Below are 24283 nucleotides of genomic sequence, written 5' to 3' on the forward strand. Positions count from 1 at the left end.
GAGTAAACGTGAGTAACTTGAATAAATGTACTAAGTCACTTTCCACCGTTAGTTTTATGATGCTGATGATGATGATGATTAATATTATTGTTGTGATTATTATTATTATTATTATTATTATTATTATTATTATTAGTAGTTGTAGTAGTAGTAGTAGTAGTAGTAGTAGTAGTAGTAGTAGAAGTATTGTAAATATCATTATATTTGGAGAAGCAATATGCTCATTAGTATGTATTTGTGATTGTGCCACACCCATGATACCCTCAGAGAGCTACCATCACATAACACAGCTACCTACCCCCTCGTCACGTGCGGTGTGCTCGCTCTGTCTGTAACGTTAGAGAAAGTCCCGGAAGAGGCTCTCTACTACTCTTGCTGTGTGCGCGCAGGGCACAGGTGAGCTAGCGCTTTACCTGTAAACAAAGGAGAAGAAAGAGACACACATGGAAACGAAACCCGGGATACAGTTTCCCAGATACCAGCTCCCAACATTACTTCAAAGCCAGTAAGTTCGCCCATATTTGACTTGTAAGGAAAGATTTTTGTGTGTCGTGTCTTTTGTTTTTCCTGTGCAGCGACACTCTTGTTATTTTGTGTGTCTTAAAGTTTAGGTAGCCTAAAGATGTGTTGCTGCTCTCTGGTAACATTGAGTATGTGTGTTTTTCTATATAGTTCACTTCCAATGTAAAAGACATGAATGAGTGAATTAATTTGTTTTTGTTCTGCGGCTCTGTGTTTTCTCTCTCAGCTCTCCTATAGCGTTTGTGTGATTTAAATCTGGATGCTAGCACAGCCTACTTTGGCACTGCAGCTCACTCAGTACCACACCTTCCTCTTCATGTATCAGCTTCCTATCATTGTGAGCTCTTAGGCTATGGTTTAATGCCTCAGTACAAACCATGGATGCCTGTTAGGGCAGATAAGTTCAGGAAATGACATGTACTTCTTTTTTTTCCCCCTCGCCTCTCTTTCTCTTCCCCTCATTTTCTCCTCTCTCTCTCTCTGTCTCTCTCTGTCTCTGTCCAAAACCTGCCAGGCTGGAGATCAGTGTTTGATCCAACATCCTGATACACACAGCGTTGCCAGGCACACTCCGCAGAGCTTACACATGTAATAAGGTGGGTCAATCCAATCCAATCCACCAGCTCTGAGGAAAATCAGGTCAATTCACCTTTAAATCCTGCTTGTTTCTGTCCCATCCTGTCCAATGCATTCCTGTTTAAACTCGCATCTTCCTTAGAATTGCTTAACACAAGTCAGATGATCAGATGATGATGACTCTCTCACTGTTTGTATGTGTTTGTGTGTTTACCTTTGCCACAGATGACTTTTAATTCAGCATGACCATCTTCAAATATATCTAATAGTGTCACAAACCATGGGAAACAAGCTTGTGCTTTTGTGTTTTTCTTTTGTAATGCTGCATCTTTCAAGCTGGTTAGCACATAAAAAATAGCACAGAGTATAAATACAGCAGAGTAAAAATACAGCAACCTCCTTGAGAATTAGATAAAAGTGTCAAGACGATCGTCTGAGTTATTTTTAGTTTTGACAAGCTGTCTTGTCTTCACAGGCCTATTTTTTTTTTTTTTTTTTTTTTTTTTTTTTCATGGACACGCTGGCTCCATTTACAGCCTGTGGACTTTTACCTTGATGCAAGTTTGATTAATTATTTCAAACCAAAGGTAACTCAGCATGTCAGGAGGCTTATTTGGGACAAAAGTGGGACTTAAATCATTTTATATATAATTATCCTGGTTTATGTTCATCTGAGCTGTAATTTTCATGTTGAAGCCATTGTGTTAAGTAAGAATCATTTGGGTCTTGTATTGGGTATACAACATATACAACAGGGTGGAAAGCAGCAATGCAAACAGGCAGAGAGGGAAGGTTTTTAGTTTTTTGTCATGTTGTTTCCAAAGGCTTTGTCACCATGATGTTCTTTTTCAGTGAATATATATAGACAGTCAGTGGTAAAAAATGAAGAAGGAATATCAGACTTAATAACATTAACCATCAGGTTCACACACACAAACACACAACACACACACACACACACACACACACACACACACACACACACATAAGCTGAGTCATGCACACATGTTGCAGTGGTCTGTGACTGTAATTATAGACTTTGCGTCTCAGGTGGAGGGTAAAAGCTGCAGAATCAGTAGCAGGGGGAGGAGTCACTTTGAGGTTAATGTCAGGAATTGATGCATGAGTATTTGTTACAGGAAATGTCAGCTACATCTACTTCACACTCAGTGAACTGTGAAACTATACTGTGTGTGCAAGTTTGTGCATTTCACGGTGCTAAATGTTATGTGGTAAATGTACATATTGTGTGAACAGTGCTTTAAGAAGGTGCTTTTAATGTTTGAACATGATATTGACTTAAATGATTAGCATCTTACTTGCCTGTAGTTTTTGAAATTATCCCACCTTAAGTAAATGATACAAATAGATTTTGAGTTGTGAGCTCACATTGAATGCTAATACAATTGACGTAAAAGATAGGTGTTCATCAACTTTCACTTTTGTTTTACAAATATTTCTTGTTCTAACTAGGGCTGCAACAATTTGTTGATTAATTAATTAGCTGATTGACAGAAAATAATATCGGGCAAGAGTGGGGTACACCCAGGACAGGTCGCCAGTCTATCACAAGGCTGACATACAGAGACAAACCTAGGGGAAAATTGAGAGTCACCAGTTAACCTAAACCTGTATGTCTTTGGACTGTGAGAGGAAGCTGGAGTACCTGGAGAAAACCGACGCATATGTGCGTGAGTTGATGAATCTATTTAGTCTTTTTTTTTTTCCCAAAAATCCCAAATCAATTCCCTTGTTCCATCTTGGTATGATAAAGCTATATGAATACATTATCTTGGCTATGCGAAATTATAACAGGTTTTAGCCTTAATGATGAACTCAGAAAATAATCAGCAGATTAATCAATAATAAAAATAATCATTTGTTGCAGCCCAAGTTCTAACTTAGTAATTTCAGGCAAATTCTGCTTAAAAACTAACAAAATTAGTTAATGAAGACTTTATCCTGCACTTGTGTTTAGCGCTGTGGTGATTAGTGCATATGACAGGAAATGAAGTCAGCTGCAGCTGTTTTAATATCACTTTGTAGTTGGATCCAGGTTCTCAAATGTGAGAATCTTTGGACAAAGCACAACATTTGAAGACTTCACCTGGGACCACGGTGAATTTTGACAGGCATCATGTTGTGTAGACCAATGTGTCTCTGCTTATATTTGCCATATTACGACTCTTATGAATATTGTATGATATTTTATTGATATTGGATATTAATTTCAATCACCCCTAGGTAGCATGCATTTTTTATGTTCCTTTGAGGTGATACATAACAGTTATTTCAGTTCAAACATATTGAAAAAGCAGCCATCTCACTGTGTGTTTCAGCCATATGTTTCTGTTAAACTGTCTACTGTGGCCTACTGAGACTAATGACAGGCACACATCCTGAGGCCGTGTGTGAGAATGACACATCAGCTGTGGGCGGGTTGCTCACTGTGAAGCAGTCGTAAAAAAGACAAGATATGGAAAGCTACAGAAACGACTGTGAGGAAGTTAGTAATGACTCAGCCAACCAGGTAGCAAAAAAAGTCTTCAGCAGTTAAACATGTGGACTATAATTAGAGAGCATGACAAGAGCACAGTAGGTAGAAGACTGGACCATGGCTATAAATGAAAACAACAAGAGCAACAACGACTTTGTAACCCTTTGATCATTTACAGTAAACCTATCCCCACAGCCCAGTCGTTTCCAGATAGGAAGTGCTAATACCATGATATAACCTCCTCTTTCACAGTTACCTATCAAACCCAGCGACCACAGGACAGGAGTTCACCCGTCATCCTCCACTATGGCGAGCCAGGACCCTGTCAGTCCTTCACATGCTACGTTCGACCTCTTCGTCCATGCCCAGAGCTGTAAGGATGTGAAGCACCACTTTGCTGAGCTCTGCATGCAACTAGACATCAACCCTAAAGATTTCAGAACCTTTTACATCAAGTTAAAGGAGAGACTGAACTACTGGAAGGCCAAAGCGCTGTGGACAAAGCTGGACAAAAGAGCGTCTCACGCAGATTACCAGCAAGGAAAAGCCTGCACGAAAAACAAGGTACTGTCAACCAGTGATTCTCTACTTTTTTATGTATTTTCAAAGGGACAGTTTGTCCCAAAGGTCCAGATGTGGACAGTAGGTTTGGACTGTTTATTGCTGCCTTTTTAGTTTTGAAATATTTGACATAATTCTTGTTATTGCCATGATAGTTAGACATACAGGGAATTAGCCTTTGATTAAGTTAAGTCAGTGAGACAGTGCCAAAGTGACGGCGGTTCCTCTTTGATCACAGGTACATTAGACTCAGAACAAGGTCCTTTTAGTAGCTGGAAGTTTCAATCATATCACGTGACCTTCATCAACAGATGTAGTTTGCAGTTTAAGGACAACACGACACATCTATGTTTTCATTTATGTGAATTTATTAGCATTTTTTTTTACAATGACAATTTGCCACAATGTTCAGCTACTTCTAAACAGGAACAGTGGGGTTTTCCGAATTCTGGGGGAAAACAATAAAACTGAATACCTCTGAATTATTTGGAAAGTCGATCCGATATAAATATAATAAGTATTGGTACAAATATCAGCCACCAACAACGCTAAACATCAACTTTAAAAGTCAAAAAATCTTTTGTTGCAGTTTCAATCGAGACAATCTCATTAAAACATGAGCATTAATTGTGAAAGGTCTATGGATCCATTTTTGTCTGTTCATAATGCATTTTTATTTTTTGATGAAGATTTTTTGGGGGATTCGCTGCTGATCAGATTCAGACAGATTCATGTTAATTTCCAGCATTTTTAAAGGATAGCTCAGTACTTGTTTTATTGTCAGACAGAAAGATTTGACCTTGAGGATTTTTGAAGTCTAAATCAACACATGGCTCAATTTTAACGTCACACTAATTTGCCCTACAGGAGGATATACTGTGAAAACATGTAGTAGATGTCTTCATTCTTTGATTGGCATCATATCATCCACGCTGGCTGTATTTCTAATTTCCTCCTCCTCTGTCTCAGTGTCTTGTGTTGGGTGCTGGACCATGTGGGCTGAGAACGGCCATCGAGCTGTCCCTGCTGGGAGCTCAGGTGGTGGTATTGGAGAAGAGAGAGGCTTTTACCAGGAACAACGTCCTCCACCTGTGGCCCTACACCATCTGCGACCTCCGTGGGCTCGGAGCCAAGAAGTTCTATGGCAAATTCTGTACAGGCTCTCTGGATCACATCAGTGAGTGACTAATGATGGTGTCCTTTACGTCAGCCAGCTCTGGTGTTTTTCACAGCTCCTATCAGTTAAATTATTAGTTGATTAAATCCACCAGTAGATCAGCAGAAAACACAACTTCTCTGCAACTTATGTTTTATTTTAATGTCAGCATGTAAGTGTCTGATCTGGGCGAGGTGTGGGACAGGACCCCACCTCTTTATGAATTTGGTCTTTTGGAGCCTTACAACATATGTGATATGTTGTATGACGGAGACTCAGGTTTCAACCACCTCATTGTGATTCACCTCGTGGGCCCTGGTGTGGTTTGTAACACATAAACTTTAACCCTTCCCTCAAGGCCTTTTGTAATTACACAAGGACTACTGCGGGAATATCATGGGAAACACCTCTATCATCTGGCATCAAACATCGTCCCTCCAAACATTACTGAACTTTGGACATGAGCAGAATCAACAACATTTTTAATTGATTAATAGTTTATTATCAAGCACAATAGTTTCTCAAATGTAACACTTTCTCTTTATACTTCTATTGAGGTTTGGACTGTTGTTGTTGACAAAACAAGCAAACTGAAGACATCACACTGGGCTCTGGGAAATTGTGATGGTTTTGTCCCCCTATTTTCTGCCATTTTGGGTAACTCTTTAATATAGGTCTCCCTATTTAGCATTTATAAGCAGTATATTAACATTTCATAAATATTTACAACACACAGCAAATTTCAAACCCAGAGAAATAAGTGATTTAAATCAAGGTAATATCTTTTTCATTTGGTTTCCTGTCAATGGCGTCATGTCCCCTATGCGCAAGCCTTAGTGTTGTGGTTGTCTGCCAGAGGCATTAAAGTTGTCTGAGAAACACAGTTTTTTTAATGTGAAACTACTTTATTCAGTGTTTTACTGGTTTTAATCATTGGCTTGATATGTTTTGGAGAGGAGGAGACCTCCGTGGATAAAGTTTTAAAGCCTCAGCTGTAATTAGATTACTCAAAAAATAAACGAAAGATTAATAAACTATGAAAAAAATCTAGTAGCAGCCCTCCCTGTTTGCACAACTGACTGCATGTCTGGGGTCTTGGTTATCTCACACACATTTCCAATGAAATATACATGTGTGTTTGCAGGCATTCGTCAGCTGCAGTTGGTTTTATTGAAAGTGTCTCTTCTCCTCGGGGTAGAGGTTCACACTGGAGTGGAGTTCCAGGGCCTGATCGAGCCCTCAGGAGACAACGGTACTTACATTTACATCTCTCTCCCCACTATTTCTGCTCATCATCATATGTTGTTTGTACGAACCAGAAGTATGTAAAGCAGTAAAAGTTGTTATGAAATCAGCTGCACATAAAAGTTTGATACGTTTCTGGCAGGTTGGATGGCCAAGCTGCAGCCCGGGTCTCATCCCGCTGCAACCTTCCAGTTTGATGTCTTCATCTCTGCTGGAGGAGGCAGGTTTGTCCCTGATGGTGAGACAAACACACACATCCATGCTTCAGTCACTTCTGCTCCCACTGTTGCAATAGGGGGCACATTCAGCTGTAGTTACACATTTTGCAAGGCCTGGCTTACACATCACAGTCACAGAAGCACAAACTTCCTGTAGCAGTCTTATTCAATGTGTGCGCCTTGGTCAGCCCAGTTTCCTCTTTTGCTTCTTTCTAAAACTTTCAGGTTTTAAGCACAAGGAGCTGAGAGGCAAGCTTGCCATTGGCATCACAGCCAACTTCATCAACAGAAACACGGCTGCCGAGGCCCAAGTAGCAGAGATCAGCGGTGTCGCACGCATCTACAACCAGAAGTTCTTCCAAGATCTGCTCACTGAGACCGGTAGGAATTCGCAGTCACGTTCATCTGAATGGAGGAGAACATGTTGGTTTGCAGTGATGCAGCTGTTTGCTGTATTTCAGTATACTACTATATTTAAAACGTGAAGCAAGAGGAAGTCAGTTGCTTCAGATGAGCTTGAAGTGAGAAAATGTATTATGAAGTAAAGTCACCATGAATTGTAACATTTCTTTTTTTTTTGGGCTTTTTGTGCCTTTAATGGACAGGATAGTAGAGAGACAAGAAATGGGGAGGCAGAGAGAGGGGGAACGACACGCAGGAAAGGGCCATCCGATGTGGGAGTCGAACCGGGGGCCAGCTGCAGCGAGGACTGTAGCCTCTATATATGGGGTGCCTGCGTTACCCACTGCGCTACGTGACACCCCAATCGTAACATTTCTAATTCTGTTTTTTTTTTCTTGGTGAACACAACCCTCAAGGCTTTAAAATGAACTGTCACACTGTCAGATTGGGTGCAACGTGAAACGTGAAAAAAACGCAGCCTTGCAGTTAATCTGTTTTCCAATCCTTAGTTCATTTCCTGTGACAGCATTAACTGATGATCCACCCTTCCTCTCTGATGGACTCTACATCTACTGCACCTTTGTTTTGAACAAACCTTACTATTAAGAGCCACCTTTACATCCCTGTTCACACTCATTCTCATGATCATATTTCACTCACCTCCCATTGTCCAAGTCCTCATCTACTTCCCCATCCTAAAACCAGTAGAAACATAAAAGCAAACAAGCTGATAATATAGGAAAATATCACACTTACTGTCAGCTTTCCTGATTCTTCCACTCTCCTACACTGGTCTCTCTCACTCTCTGTATCTATGCCCACCAAGCTCTCTTTCCCTTTTTCTATTCCAGGTATTGATTTGGAGAACATTGTCTACTATAAGGACGCCACCCACTACTTTGTCATGACTGCCAAGAAGAAGAGCTTGCTGAAGAAGGGGGTCATTAAACAGGTGAGAGCAACACATCCATTACAGCGGAAAAGTTTGATTCTTATTGGCACTGGCTATGTTCCCGGCCAGTAAAGGAAAAGAAACAAACTGGATGATTGAGACGGCCATGCAGGTGCTCCAGTGTGACGAGATAAACTGTCAGTCATCTGCTTTTCTTCTGCAGCCTGGCGAAATAGCTAATGCAGCAGTATATGAGTATATGACATGTCACTCAGCTTCAGAAAAGGTGCCATGACTCATCAGACGAACCTTCTCCTTGTGTCTCTACAGGACTACAGTGATGCAGAGAAGCTACTGGCTCCAGCAAATGTAGACCATGAGGCTTTGTACAGCTTCGCCCATGATGCTGCCTACTTCTCCACAGGCGGAAAACTGCCTGACCTCCGGTTTGTTGAGAACCAACCTGGCCGGCCAGACGTGGCCATGTTCGACTTCACCTGCATGCACCGTGCTGAGAACGCCTCGCTTGTCAGGGAGAGGAGGGGGAAGAAATTGTTGATGGGTCTTGTTGGAGATTGCCTGGTGGAGGTAGGGAACAATGCTTTTCATCTAGTTCACATAAAGCCAAGCTAACGCTGTGGCTCCAGGGATGGCAACGTTGCTTGGTCCAGACTGAAATATCTCAACATTTACTGGATGGATTGCTATTAAGTTTAGTCCAGATATTCATTGTCCCCAGAGGAAATTAATCTAAAACCTTGACTGCTAATGATTCCCTGAGTTTTCATGTAGCACCACCAGCTAGCTGGTTATTTCATGTATCCAGTGAAATATCCCAGCATCTACAAGATAAATGGCACAAACTGTTGTGGATTCATGGTTCCCAGATAAAGTATCCTATAAATTTGATGATCCCCCGACTTTATGTTTTCTTTTCTGAAACCATGGCGTTGACGTTTGTGATTTTCAGTGAAATGTCTTGACAACTTTCTAATAAATTGTCAGGAAATTTGGTCAGGTATAGACATTCATGTTCCCCTCAAGAGGAACCGTAATTACTTGCAACATCATTCGCTCTAAATATTAATTTGTGCAATACTTGATGAATAAACATCTGCACAGCTAATAACATTCCCATTGGCCTCAGTTGAGCTTTGTTTAGTGCTAATTAGCAAATGCTGGCATGCTAACACACTAAACTAAGACGGGGAACATTGAAAACATTGGAAATATTATTAGCATTCAGCTCAAAGCTCCACATCAAAGAGCTGCTCACAGACCTTTAGCTCTGTTGACGTAAAGATAATGCTGTTTAGAAACTGGATAAGCGTAGAGTTTGTGGGGAGAGCCAGGCAGCTGTTTCTTTTTCAGTCCTGTAAGTATTAATAAATGAGGTGCATCCTAGTGTGATAATCACTCATTGTATGAAATGTGTCTGCTCCACTTAATTGTGAGATTATCTTAATGTGCTACAATGAGTTCTTATGCTCCGTTCTCTGCAGCCGTTCTGGCCTCTGGGAACAGGCATAGCCCGCGGGTTTCTAGCTGCTTTTGACACAGCGTGGATGGTTAGAAGCTGGGGCATGGGGGTCCCACATCTCAAGGTCGTGGCTGAGAGGTGAGCAGGCTTCATACACCTACTAAGCAGTACACAATACTGACAGGCAAATTTCATGTTTTCATTACAAGCAATTTACAAGCAATATCATGAGAAACACACCAGGTTTCAAGATGGAGCTTTTTCATCTTTCTTTACTGCTTTATTTCTCACCACCTGCCTGGACTGACAGTATAAACCACAGGTTCTACCGTTAGTACAATATTTGTTTTTAGTTAAACTAAAATAAAAATAAGGATTTAGACATTTAGAATTGTTTATGGTTTGCCTTGAAAGCACAAAATAAAGTATTAAAATAAAGTGCCAAAACTGATCAGTATGCCTGCGGATCTCCTCATCAGCAACACCTCCTACCCTGAGATAATTAATATCATAAATAGTTGTTTTGATTGCATAGATGTTAAGATTATTTCAACATGATTCCTTTATGTGACAAGAATAAAACTATGGGGCGCCCCAGTAGCTCACCTGGTACCATGTACCAATGCTGAGTCCTTACTGCAGCGGCCTGGGTTTGAGTCCAGCTTGGGCCCTTGGCTGCATGTCATTCCCTCTCTACCCTGACCTTCCTGTCTGTCCCTACTGTTGCTATAAAATAAAGCAGAAATGTCAAATAATAATCTTTAAAAAAAGAATAAAAAAATGATTCTTCTGGTGTTTCGAAAAAAAAGTTATATTTTACCCATAAAAACATGATGATTCTGAGCTTTTGATATTTACTAGACAAGACTTTACTGAAAAGTTTCAAGAATTTGATCAGATAAACTTATTATGGGAAACCTCACAACTGTACAGAGTAAACTGTTCAGAGCCTATCTTGTTATTTTCAATCATAATGTTTATTAATCTGAAGTCAAAAAGATGACTTGTTGAGTAATCTCAAAACTCACCCAGTAACATCACTTTCCTTATTGGTGTCAGTTTCCTTTTCAGTATTGTTTTACGTTTCAGTGCACCTCTGTGTTTCAATGTGTGGAACAACTCGGCGCTGTTTTTTTCTCTGAAACACTCTGCTCTCATTTCTTCACAAATGTACAGAGAAAGTGTTTACCAGCTCCTGTCTCAGACCACACCAGAAAACACCAGCAAAAACTACGCTGGTTACAGCATCGACCCCAAAACACGGTATCAGAGGGTCAACCTCTCATCCATCCATAGCAACCAGGTCAGGACTGTTATCCTTTATTTACTCAACAGAGAATTTAAATCAGAGTCTTTTTAATCATCACAAAGGTCGTTCAGGGACGGAGATAACACTCGAGTTGACTGACCTCTGTTTTAAGGAAATAAATATTTTTTACAGCAAAGCAAAAAACAACCTATATTTATCAGTTCTGGGCCTTGACAGTGATTTCCACACACAGTATAACAGTTATTGAAAGGGTTCATTTGTTTAGTCTGTGATCTCTGAATGTATTGACTAATCTACCTGTCACTTAATTAGGTGCAGCACCTGTATGATGTCGATAAATCCCGCCCATCGAGCAAGAAACAGAGGGACAAGTGGTCTCACATGCGTCAAGGTCAGCTGGTCTTCACTGTGCAGGCAGTCGGGTCTGTGTGGTGGTTACTGGGGTTATTCTTTCACTTTAGATTCTGCTGTGTTGAGTAAAGTATAAAGCACTTTGTGGCCAACACTGAAAACAATATAAATATTTCGTATCACAGATGGACATTTTTGTGAGTGTGAAACCACAAAAAGGTTGTAGAGAACTGTCTGAAAAACTGTGTTTGCCCTCTCAGATTCGATTGGTGGGTTTGAAGAACTGTTGAAATGGTGCCAGAACCACACCGCAGATTATGCGAATGTGAATGTAAAAGATTTCACCCAGTCCTGGAGGTCCGGGCTGGCTCTGTGCGCCCTGATCCACCACTTCAGGCCTAAGCTCATGTGAGTGGCTGCGTTGACGGTAGCTTGGTATTCAACTGACAACATACACTAATGAGACAGGATGCTGAATAATTATGTAGTGCTGTTAATTTGACCCAGTTCTTGGAAAGAAATATGCATCACATATTTGCATTTTACTCATTTTGCCTAGTAAAATCTAGTTAAAACCTAGTTAAGCAAACAGTAACCAAAAGCTAATATAATGATCACCTCTCTAATTTATACTGTAGAACAGAGGTTTCCAAAGTGGGAGGTGGGCCTCAGCAAAAAATATAACAAGTTATTGCATTAGTTATCAGAAGGAGATCATGTTAATTAGCCTATAGGTTTGTGATTTGGTTAAAATGATACAGTAGTTTTGGGGAATTTTACTGTTTTTCCCAGAGTCAGATATTAATAAAATCCTTAGGGCAGACCTTTTTTATATATTTGGTTTAGTCAAGTTAGTCAAACAGCAGTTTTAGGCTATCTTGGCTGAATTATTGCGTGTCTATGGGATCAAATAACATAATCAAGATCCCACTGGCATCCAGGAATTGAGTGAAACAAAGTAAGTAAACTAAGGTGGGGTGAGGGGGTCGCCTTTTTCCAAGGTTTGTCTGAGGGGAGTCCCACAGTCTCAGACTGTGAAAACCCCTGCTGTAGAACAATCCCTCTTTTCTAATTCCTCCTCAGTGACATGTCCTCTCTGGATGAGTCCAGCGCTGTTCACAACAACCAACTGGCCTTCAGCATCTTGGAGAAGGAGCTGGGCATCCCACCCGTCATGTCTGCCAGTGACTTGGCCAACAGTGGTCAGATAGACAAGTTGTCCATGGTTTCTTACCTCACCCAGGTCCAGAAAGCCTTCACTGTGCCGGCAAAAGGTAAAAGTTTGGGCCTGTGTTATTTGTTTGGGTTAAAAAAGTACAAAAGCAAAATTGAAAAGCCAAAAAAGCACTTTACAGCACTCCACAGTTAATGGTTTCATTAATTATGTCACTTTAAAGCAATTTATGTTCTGATATATTTCTATTACAGACAGCAGCATCAAACTTACATAACTCGGTTGCTTAGACACTGCAAAGCATTAGCATCACCTTAAAAGGGTCAGGTGTCCTCCCACTGAAATGTATTTGGTGTTGAGAGGTGATCAAATCACTGCTGTCTCTTTAAGAGCATGTTACCCAGAATTCATTGGGCTTAAGTGGCTAGTGCTGTTGTTCAGAGACAGCCTCTACTGGTCGAACTGCTCTCCTGCACTAAACCAGCCCAGCAGCAGCGGCAGCAGCAGCAGGCAGAGCTAATAGACACGGTGTGGAGCAGGCTTATCAGGGTCTGATGGGACTAGCTCTAGTCTCTTGAAGAGGATCTACTATTCCTGCTCCGAAGGAGGATTTTCTCGTGGCTGTTTGCGGCAGAGGTATTTTTACTGTCTTTGTGGCATGAGGAGTTTGTGCAGCGTAGATGTGAGCCCAGGAGGCACTGAATGAGCTGTAGTGGGTGTGATCTATACGCTCTCCGTGTCTGTGATGCTGTGCTGCTGCTCAGCTTGGGGATCCACTGACTGATGTGCAGGCAGCAGGAGGGAGCTGTCACTCTCCGGTAACCTTATCTGAATGATGAAAGAGTGGGAGTGGTAGTCAGAGAAGGATCTGAAGAGTTTTTATGTGGATTGACAGGTTAAATTCAGCTTCTGCTGCTGTGACACTACAGAATATACAAGTAAGAGGGATTATTCATATGTCTGACTGAGTATTCAACATAAATATACCTAGGAGATATTAAAAAAGTTGCAATTAGAATATTTTAAGCAGCTGTGTAGAAAGCTGCAAGCAGGCCAACGTTCAGATGTCTTTAGGTTTTCTGTCCAGTGTCATGTTAAGATAAACTGAATTTGGTGTGTGTGACATTTTTCTATTGGCTACAGACCCTGCAGGCTTCCTGCCGTCGTCCAAGCCTCTGACTCTCTCCCAGACACAGTCAGCTGTCTTCTTCCTGAACAAGCTGAAGCACAACTCTCTGCAAAGGCGCAAGGTACGCCCACTGTGACTAGAGTTCACTGTTTACACAGCACCGAGAAATGTTTGATAAAGATATTTTCAAACACACTGGCATGTTGGCTGGAGTTCACGTCTGGGCCTTCAGTCTGTGATTCTTGTGCTGTCGGTGACTTGCGTGTCTTTTTCATCTGTTATTTCTCTCTTTCGGGTCAAAATGTTAGACAGGCTTCTAGATAGACGTTAAAATGGTCTAATCGAGTTTGTTTGTGACTGTTCTCCACATAATAAACATAATCAGGTCACATGATAGTTAATAGTTTTCATGATTTTTTTTTTTGCAGGAAAAGTTGGCAGCAGAGAAACAATCAAGAGTAAGAGAGACGAGGATGGGAGATGAGGACAGTGTGAGTTGTGTTTTCTACTAATTCTGCTCATTTAATTTTGTTGTTGTTTTACTGACTATAATTCTGCCTTGTGACCTTTTCCCTTAGACGCCGCCGCCTTCTGTGTCCCCTGAGGTCAGTCTTATACCTGATTCGGCTCAAGAGCCTGAGCCTGAGCCTGAACCTGGTGCTGGTGGGTCAATGACAAACAGTGAGGAGTGCTACTTTTGCGGTCAGAGGGTCTACGTGTTGGAGCGCATCAGTGCTGAGGGCAAGTTCTTCCATCGGAGCTGCTTCACCTGCCACCAGTGCGGCATCACGCTCAGACTGGTGGGATACACCTTTGACCAGACCACAGGTGAGCACTGTCATATAATATATCCTTTGCTAATCTAGCCGTACTCAGAAGCACCTGTATTTCTGATTTCAACAGCTATCACACCTGTGGGATAAGGTGCTCTTTCAAAGCCAGGATAAGATTTACTGCAATACAGGAAGCACCAGTGTTTATTTATTTATTTGTGCAATTAATAATTTGCACTGGGACCCTTTTTAAAGGAGTTCCCATTTAGACCAAGAGGAAATTAATCATTTAAGAAAACAGCAGGGTTTTTTCTTCTTCTTCTGCTTCTTCTGCTTCTTCTGCTTCTTCTGCTTCTGCTTCTTCTTCTTATTATCATTGACACTCACTACTTTCTGAAATTTCAACCCCTTTTTATTGTTTTCATCTGTGACGTCCCCTCAGGGAGATTTTACTGTGAGCTGCACTCTGAAGAGCTGGAGCTGGGAAACGGGGCTGAGACATCTTGTAAGGTGGGTCACTGAACAGAACAGATCTAAAGCATTCTGTTGCTTCCTGCTCCAGACTCCATGTTGAGTCCTTGTGTTCCTTGTGTTACACAATCTTCTGTTGCATGATGCATCATCCTTCTGGTGCCTGGTCCGATGTCAGCAGCCTGCACGATGGCAGCAGTTAGACACCACTAATGAGAGTGTTTGTTTAAAAACATATGCAAGCTGTGGATGAGTTCATATTAAACAGTGATTTCTATTTTTTTTCTTTTCGTTTTTTTTTTTATATTTTTCAATGCTTTTTCTCTATTCAGGATAGCAAAGAAATTCACAAAGAAGAGAATGGGGTTTCCAGCGATGATTATACACTGTCTCCATCGGACGAGGAGTATGAGCACACTTTGGACTGTGTTCCCTCTTCGCACACAATGTCACACAACCCTGATGGACAGGACCAGCGCATACTTGAATCCACAGAAGAGTCCCAAGAACCAGAAACTTCCTCAGATCCTCCATCTAAGACAGATGTAGCAGCTCCCGCTGAGGGGGAGATACAGGAGCTTCCATCCATAATTCCCTACCCTGTCCCCAAGCCACGCCTCTCTCGGCAGACTACACCCAGCCCTCAGCCCTCCCCTCCAATAGCAAAACCTCGCATGGTCCACCTTTTTAACCCCTCAACTCTAGAAGATCACTCATCTCCGACCGCTCCGAACGAGATCTCTAAAGTGGCTCCAGACTCCCGTCCTAAGCAGTCGCTGCGGAAACTCCAGCTGACTGACGAGGAGAAAAGCCAGCTGGTGAATCTTCAGAGTTTCAGCGCCGACTCGGACTCTGAGACTCCCGGTGGGTCCTCATCCTGCTCGTCTTCCTCAGCCACAGCAGGAGGTCCGAGCCCTCCCAAACCAGAGGGCCTGGATGGGCAAGAAGAGGAGGGCTACTGGAGCGGCAGCACTGCTAGTCACATCAGGGAGAAGAGGAATCGACGCTGTTTCAGGAGGAAAGAAATGCCAAGCGGACAGACCAGAGTACGATCCAAGTTTTCCCCCTGGAATCTCTCTTCCCCGAGGATCAGCAGAGACACCCGGCTCAGTGTCCTCATTAATCATCCAGGGAGAGTGGGTAAGGACTCGTCTTCTCTTTGATCTCGAGGAAAAAAAAAATACTTCCAGGGAAGAAAAAGTTTGCTGTGGTGTTTCTGAGTCAGTCCGGGTTCATTGTGACGCTTATTACAACCTATTTTTTTTATGTACAGAAACAACATTCAGACATGTTCACAGCACCTCCGAAGAGGGAGCTGATGGAGACGACGATGATGACGACGACGACGACGATGATGATGAGATGTTTGAACGAGATGATATTGACTTATATGATGAGAAAGTAAGGAGAGGAATGGATCTGATGTTTTCATTTTACATGATGAAGAGCAGCTACATATTTACCTGCATTGCACTCCCACTGATGATGCATCACCTGTAGTTTCAGACTGTGCCATCAGACCCTGTGGAGGCTGAGAAGCTGGAGCTGATGAAGATGAGGACGCTGGAACGACGAGCCAAGATGAGCGAACTACAGCGATTGCGCAAAGCACAGGTCAGTGTCTCTCTCACAGAATTACAGTGTCATGTTTTTTGGTCAGTGGCTTCTTCAGCTTCACTCAATAGCTCTTAAATTTGTGAACATTAAGATTAAATGTCCTGGCTTCTTCTATTTTTAGAATTTTTGCATATTTTTAAAGTTATAATCCTTATGATTTCTCTCCTCGTTGACTTGAAGACACCTGATGTTACCATGGTAACAACAACTTTGGTCTAACACTTCAAGCCCTAGCACTCAGGGTGCAGCAAACTCTCCTTGAGCAGCTAGTTTGTCAGAAATACAACAGGAGAGAAGCTGGTGAATCAGTTCACAGCACAAACAAACAAACTCGAGTTGATCAATAATCAGCCTTTTCCCATCATGGAACAACCATGGCCTGATTTCATGCTGCTCATGCCAAGAGTACTTGTTGGATGTGTGCAGCCTGTCGGCTCACTGTGGCTGCTTCCTCTCATCCCATTACTCCTGCAATATTTAAAACTGATCCACTCTCAAAAAATACCCAACATAAAAGAAATACATTGTGTTGCTGCATCACAATAAAAGCCACACCGTGTTTCACCAGTTGAATGCTTTTAATGTGAAGCAGCAGCAGCAGCAGCAGCAGGAAAAGTTCGGTTTGATATGGTGTAAAGAGAGTGAACTGTGAGGCTGATATCAATGATGATAAATTCACAAACAGTAACGCTGGATTACATGCTGCATCATTTTCTGTTAGCCTCTTGTGTGTGAAGGCAATTTTAATTCTGTGTGGGAATGGCAGAATCCAGTGCTAATACACTGAAAAGTACTATATAGAGAGGTAATTATTGAGTGTAAATACATTCAATTGCTACTGCAGAACAAATGCAGACCATAAATAGTATCCAAATGGGGTTTGATTTCATATAAATTTCACAGATTTTAATTTAAGTGTGTGTTTGCTCGAGTGCCTTTCTAACTCCTTGTTTTTGTGGGTTAAAGTCCATCCAGAGGAGACTGGAGGAGATCGAGGTGACCTTCAAGGAGCTGGAAGTGAAAGGTGTAGTTCTGGAGCAAAGTCTGCGAGGAGAAGATGGTAAGTTTATATATCCATATAAATAATATTAACAACAGACCCACATTTTTTAATTCCCGATATAATAAAAGCTCCTTGTTTTCATTTTATTTTATTTTTAATCTGATTTTCACACAGATTTTGTACCCCATGTTATCAAAAGGGTGTCCTACTGCCAGAAGACTATTGCTAACTACTGTAGTTGTTAGTAAATGAGGTCCTCTCTCTTGTGCTAATAGAAAATCAAGAGAACAATGTACGAGGGTCCAAATCACCTGCTGTTGATTTTAGAGGGAGAGTACTAGAAATACTTAACTAAAAAATACAGTACATGTATGTGGTTTAATGTGGTTAAAATGGTAAACACTGAATCTTGTAAGTCGGCTGAATTTGAACAGCTTCCAGCAATCGCTCATATATACATATTAGCCTAAGGGCACCCAGTTTCTCTGCAGACACTAGATGTTATTTCACGTGCAGCACATACAACAACATCTTGTTCCCATACACTGTATACAGAATTTCCATACAAGCCTCTCTTCCTCTTTCTCTTTTTAAATATTTACATATAAATATAACATCACTCACAGGCACCCAAACACTGAATTCTTCCTCTTCCAGACAGTAGCGGTTCTCCTGACATGATCGAGCATTGGATCCAACTCGTGCACGAGAAGAACGCACTGGTCTCTGAGGAGTCTGACCTCATGGTGGCGTAAGTGTGCGCCTTACATTGGCTCGCTGGTAAATTATAAGATACACAGTAAAATCCCATGTAGTCACACTGGGAATACAACACAGCTTTTGTGGATAGGAGAACATACACAGTAGTCAGAAGGTCCATAACATCAGACTTCCACATCGAAACACTGCGCTGCTTGTTCCCACCATGGTACCAACCAGTCGTCTTCCTTACAGTCAAGCTCTATTTGTCATATGGCCTCGTAGTGACCTGCAGCTAAAGCAAGATGCAATGTGGACATGGCTCAGCTGATGTTTGTTTTTTCTCTTAGGTCTCGACAGCTGGAACTGGAAGACAAGCAGAGCATGTTGGAGTTGGAGCTCAGGAAATACATGGAGCTGAATGGTGTGCACACATGGAAACATTTGTTGTTGACGTTGTTGTTGACTTGAACTGGCCCATTGATTTTGATGCAGCTCAAGTTAGCAGCCCAACTGAATATAATCAGTGCATTTTAAAAAACACACTGTATTTCCATGAATATGAAACAGTATCTGTTTATGGAAATTAAATTTGAAGGGGGGTGTATTATATTCAAAGACTAGACAATTGTTCATTCCCAACATCAGATATTCTTTTTGAACTGGCTCCTAGAGAGAGTGTTGCATTATGGGATGATTGTTGTTTGTAAATGTTGCAAGGCAAGTGAATTTCTTCAAGTCCATTTATAGTGTGTCATTTAGCGTTGGTCATCCCTCAGGACAGGTTCACATTTTCTCAGGTCTGTCTTAAAACAATACTCACATGATCATGTGTCCACATAAACGCCTCAACCCTCAAAACCCCACTGTAAAGCTAATTGGAGACTTAGCAGTCGAAAAAAGTGGGTATTTTCCAAAGATGTTGAAATATATTTTTGCACACTTTGTGATTTTTTTTTGGCCAGGAGGAGCGATTAAAGTGACCACCAGTGTTTTCAGTGTACATATGCGCATATGAGTATTGTGTTTAAAAGAGGCTTGTTAATCCATCCTTTAAAATGTGTAGGAGGCCCTGTTTCACCTGCAGCATCTTCTGATGGCTTCTTTCAAGGGGTTTTGCTGCTTTGGAGGAAATAAGCTCCTGACTAGTAAAAACAAGTATCGCTGGGAAACATTCCCATCAGGACTCATCTTAAATTGCTTTGTATCTTCCAGGTGTTGGAAAAGGCTGGGTCATCTTATAGTCAGGCTTAATTTAATTTTTAATTCAAACCTGCAGTAACTAATTATTTTGGCCACTTGGGGGTAGCAGAAAACAAGTTGTGAACACAACAGAATACTTTATCATCATCTTTTTAAGATGGTATGACAAACTTATTAGAAAATAGTTACTTATCTACAATTCCAGCTGTTATGGAGTAACATCAGCATTAATTTAGAGTCTCTTTTAGCTCTGTTTTTTGGTCTCTACCAATTCCTGAGGGAAACATGTGACTCTTCTGCCGCTAAATGCTCCACTATGTGCACCAGCAGGTCAATAACTGTGTCTGAGCAGGTAGTGTACAGGGGGGTTTTTCAGAGCTGTTTAGCTGAAAGCAGCTGCTGTCTGCTGTGGCTGAAAATGAATGAAAGCAGTGAGAGTTAACCAAATCAGTGAAGTTGCAGGACAGATAAACAATGAGCTGAAACTTTCTAAAACTGAGGAGCTGCAGATTCAGATTCAGGAGCGACCCCTCTCACATTGTCATGGATATGTTGTTTTTGTAAATACATTGATTATATCTGCTTTAAAGTGTGCACATGTGTTTGTCTGGCAGACAAGACAGCAGAGCAGCAGGCAGAAGAGGATCGAGTCCTCCACCAGATGATCGAGGTGGTGGACATGAGGGACTCTCTGGTGTCGTTTCTGGAGGAGAAGAGGCTGAAGGAGATCAGCGAGGAGCAAGAGGCCTTCTCCATTAAGGAGGCCAAACGGCACTCGAAGGCAGGAGCTCAGGTTCACTGGGCATAAAGCTTACACACACACACACACACACACACACACACACACACACACACACACACACACACACACACACACACGCTCAGCATGAACCTGTATGTACTGCACAGTAGATGCTCGCACATCTACTGTGTGTGAGATTTGCTGCTTTCAGACTTGGAACCTGAAACTTTTGCAAAGCCAAAGATGATACGGCATCGTTGTGGAAGGTGACCCACCACGAGCGGTCCCTCAGCGATTAGGATTAAGAGTTCAGGCTTACGGGCTGGAGGCTGAATGAATATCACTTGCAAAACCAGCCCCTAGAGGGAGACATAAACCTTGAGATCTGAGGCTTTGAGTTGATGTGTCCAACAACTCTCTGACTAAGCCCTGCCTGCTGTGAAAGTGGAGTCACAGCAACAAACCCCACACGAAAAAAGGATCTCTAGTGTCTGTTGCACTATTGAACAACCACCACACAGCGGGTAATCGTTACCCACTCTTGGACTTGGCCTGGTTTGGTCATGACATGTGACTTGAGTGCAAAGCAGCATTAAATTACAGCAGTGGGAAAAGTGCAGTCGCTGGCTTTGGAGCCTTACAGATAGATCTAGGTTTGATGTTCATGATTTTACTTGTCATCATGAATAGGTACTATTGTACACAAAGACATAATATTACATATCATAATTCTATGTTTGGTATTTGTATACTGAATAGAAATATGATGAAGGTTAAAAAAAAATAAGAGGTAGTTAAAATATTAGTATTATTATATACAGTAAAATTCAAGTATTCATTACTTTTGTTTCTTATCCAGTTTTCCGTTTTGAATGTCAATGAATTTTGTAGCACTTCCTGCTGTTCACCACGTCCTCTCCTGACAGCACGTTGGATAGTTAATCTCAGGGGTTGCTAGTTCAGTCCTCTAGGATCAGAGTTAGGGTTTTCACCGATGGCCTTCAACAGTCGGCTGCTTTTTAAGTGCTGGTGTAATATATGAACATGTGGGATTCTGGGGGTGAATGGAAAAAGAGACCTAACTAGGTTCATCTATTTATAAACTGCTATCATTTATCATTCGCCGGTGTTCCTATTCATGTGCTGGCAGATTAGCCAAAATCAAGAGAAAGACCAGTATGTTGTTAGAGAAAAGGAGCCTTATATATTCATTGTTCTGCTGCCATTTTGTGCCACCTGGGCAGAACTTCACAGTATATCAAATAAAGATCATGCACTTTGGTGTTTTAGTTTTGATGTTTCTGATAATACAATGAACTCCTCAGAGGTGCCTGTTATTGCTAAGTGTTTTGCATGTTTAGTGAGTGGCTGGGTAGCCATAAACTTGGTCATGCAGTACAGTAGACTATAGTTGTATAAAGGGTTTGACTGCCCCTGCTGTTCTAACTTCCAAGTAAGTGTGTGTGTGAGTGAGTGAGACAGGCAAATTGTAAAGTACTTTGGATGACAGCACTATATGAATTCATTAATATTGGATCATTATTATTATTGATGTATTAATGCAGTTGTTTTCAAAGTCTGAGACTGTGGACCTCCCCTCAGACAAACCTCACCCCACGGTAGTTTACGTGCTTTGTTTTGCTCAATTCCTGGATGCCTGTGGGATCATGATTGTTATTTGATCCCACAGACACCCAACAATTGAGCCAAGGTGGCCAAATACTGCTGTTTGACATAACTTGAGAGAAAACCAAATACATAAAAAAAGGGCTGTCCTAAGGTTTTTATTAGTTTCTGACTCTGGGAAAGTGGGAAAAACTGTAAATTCCCCAAAGCCTCTGTATCTCTGAACTATCTCTTTAACCAAATCACACACATTTAGTCTAATTTACTTGATCTCTTTTTTTTCATTACTAACATACTAACTTGTAATATTTTTTCCCTTCCATTCACTGAGCCTCCCCTGTGAGGCCCACCTCCCACTTTGATAACCTCTGTATTAATGTATAAGCAGAATTTTTAATATTGTAGATGGTCGAGATGGAGCTAATGTACACAACTTTACGTACTAGAGGGTTTGTTCTATAAAAACACATCTTATATCTTATTTAATTAGATTATATGTTTTATATTTAAAATCTTAATCTGCATTAAAAACTACAATAGTTCCCTCTGACATGTGTATACAAAATAGAAAAAAGCAAAAAATAGAAATACTCAAGTAAAGTACAAGTACCTCTAAACTATACTAGTAAAGTAAAACTAAAGTATATTCGTTAAGTAAATGCACTTGCATCTTAAATCCTGCAAAATTAAATGATTTGTTTGATCCAGATTTGATCTTTTTTCTCTTCTAAGGGTGTTGGTAAATAAATAAAACTGAAAAACTAAATCCGGCAATTTTAAAAATCAACATTTCAAAAAGAAAGCTGAGGTCAGATGCTACTCACGCTCACACAGCCACGTCAGCCTCTCATTCACCTCTGTCAGCTCTTCAGTTAGGCTCAAAGACGTCCATTCTTTTGAATCAGACAGGATAATTCATTGAGAATAATAAGTCTGACAAAGATCATCCAAAAAGAAGAAGTACGTATGTACAGATTGAGAAGAAATGCTCATGTAATAAAGCCTTCTACAGATTAAATCCTCAAAATGTTCAGATATTGGATGATATACTTCAGTAAATAACTTTTTTTGAGAGGGCAATTTTGGAAAGTAACCCTTCAAATGCAAAACAAAAAAAGCTCAATGAGTGGGCACCATTAAGAGGAGCCAAATAGAACAGAGGTAATCGTTTTAACCTCAGAAAAGCATGTTTGTTGACTAGCTGTAAGCATTTTTCAGCCCTTCTGACCATACGGAGGAAGCCCATGTGGAGGATGAGCAGCACTATTTCTGGATGTTCTGAAATGGAGCATAAAGGTGAATAATTACAGTAGATGATTACAGCCCACACACTTGTTTATGTTTATTCTAAGAGACTTTTAACACACTTGAACAGTGGTTAATTACTTTATATAACTTTTTTTGTTATATGTTTATAGTGTCGAAATGTCTCACATGAGTCAGTAGTTTCATTCACCGATTTAAATTTAATCTCAGGTTATATGAGCAGTGAACAGTTTTAGTAACAATTAAATTACCTCATATAACACTTTATAGGCCAAAATAGATATTTGTTTGATGGATTTGAATCGTGATTAACTTCACTGAATTGTTTGTTGAAGATCTGAAGATGTGATGAGTATAAATGTTCTTCTTTGACTCAGGTTATATAAAGTATTGAACGTTTACCTGATCCCTTTAGTGTAATCCTATTGACCATTAATTAACTCACCAAAGATCTTAACAGCCTGAGGCGGTGTTAATTGTTGTCCTCTGTGGAGAATGGACAACTTTGTTTTACATCACTTTAATGACATAACTGAAGCTGCAATCCAGGATAATCCCACTTATAAAGGTCAGAAAGTTCAAACTGATCCTGTTTTTTCTCTTCTAAGCTTGTAGATGATGTAAGGTTCACATGAGTGTGTGGTGTAATTCTGTCATGTACAGCGGTGGAAGAAGTACTCTGATCCTTCAGTAAAATGATCAATTCCCTTATAAAAGTAAAAGTCCTTCATTCTGAAATTTATTTAAGCAAAAGCAACAGAAAAACCTACTTACAGTATCAAAAGTAAAAGTATTAATTATGTAAAATGGCTCTTTTTATTCTGCTGTGAGACTATTATTGATGCTTTAATGTGTAAGTTACATTTAATTATTGTAGTTGGTGGAGCTTATTTTAACTGCTTTAAATACTGTTGAGCAGTTTATTCTGTCATCGTATACAGACATTTCTATCTTAATTTAAGTCTTAAAATCCTAACTTTAAAATCAAATCAACTTGCTTAAACATGTTTTGGATATTAGTTTTTATATCTTGAAACAAGAAATAACACAGGTTTCTAAACAAAAGACTAAAAGATGTTAAGTTAAATAAATTTAAGTAAATTTGCTGTGAATACAATATTGGAATATTCTTACAGCTCTGTCAGATTTATTTTTCACTGTTTTTGGAAAAAAAAAAGGACTTAATTACTGACAAAAATAGCTTGATATTTTTACACAACAATGCATCATATTTTAGAAAATAATTTTGTGTTTCATATGTAAAATGTTAAAATGCAAAGTAAGAGCTCCAGCTGTCAGATAGTGGAGTAAAAAGTACAATATAGGAGTATAAGTACAAACTAGTGAAGTACCTGAATATTGAGAAGCAAATATACTCATTTACTTCTCACTACTGATTATACTGTGGTA

At 40.5% G+C, this 24283-nt stretch overlaps 1 protein-coding gene across 1 annotated transcript; it reads left to right on the forward strand.

Annotated features, from left to right (window-relative positions):
* The first annotated feature begins 1087 nt into the window (after nt 1–1087).
* On the forward strand, nt 1088–22283 carry LOC111234946 (F-actin-methionine sulfoxide oxidase mical1-like). The gene is made up of 24 exons (XM_022763189.1): nt 1088–1118; nt 3848–4159; nt 5126–5333; nt 6457–6564; nt 6700–6795; nt 7001–7156; nt 8029–8129; nt 8400–8657; nt 9572–9687; nt 10726–10852; nt 11132–11210; nt 11431–11578; nt 12254–12444; nt 13488–13594; nt 13902–13964; nt 14052–14301; nt 14689–14756; nt 15050–15857; nt 15991–16118; nt 16218–16331; nt 17301–17394; nt 17995–18088; nt 18387–18460; nt 19854–22283. The coding sequence occupies exons 2-24, from the start codon at nt 3902–3904 to the stop codon at nt 20045–20047; spliced, it is 3840 nt and encodes a 1279-aa protein (XP_022618910.1). The 5' UTR covers nt 1088–1118; nt 3848–3901; the 3' UTR covers nt 20048–22283.
* The last annotated feature ends 2000 nt before the right edge of the window (nt 22284–24283 follow it).

This window comes from Seriola dumerili, unplaced genomic scaffold (genome assembly GCF_002260705.1).
Source record: "Seriola dumerili isolate Sdu_G_001 unplaced genomic scaffold, Sdu_1.0 BDQW01000468.1, whole genome shotgun sequence".
In the NCBI taxonomy this organism is placed as follows: domain Eukaryota; kingdom Metazoa; phylum Chordata; class Actinopteri; order Carangiformes; family Carangidae; genus Seriola; species Seriola dumerili.

Bases quoted from the DNA above. Each gene is read 5' to 3' on its own strand.
- LOC111234946 (XM_022763189.1), top strand. From the start codon at position 3,902: ATGGCGAGCCAGGACCCTGTCAGTCCTTCACATGCTACGTTCGACCTC. The intron at 11,211-11,430 runs GTCAGCTGGTCT...TTGCCCTCTCAG, and splicing joins GTGGTCTCACATGCGTCAAG to ATTCGATTGGTGGGTTTGAA. The intron at 18,461-19,853 runs GTGTGCACACAT...TTTGTCTGGCAG, and splicing joins GAAATACATGGAGCTGAATG to ACAAGACAGCAGAGCAGCAG.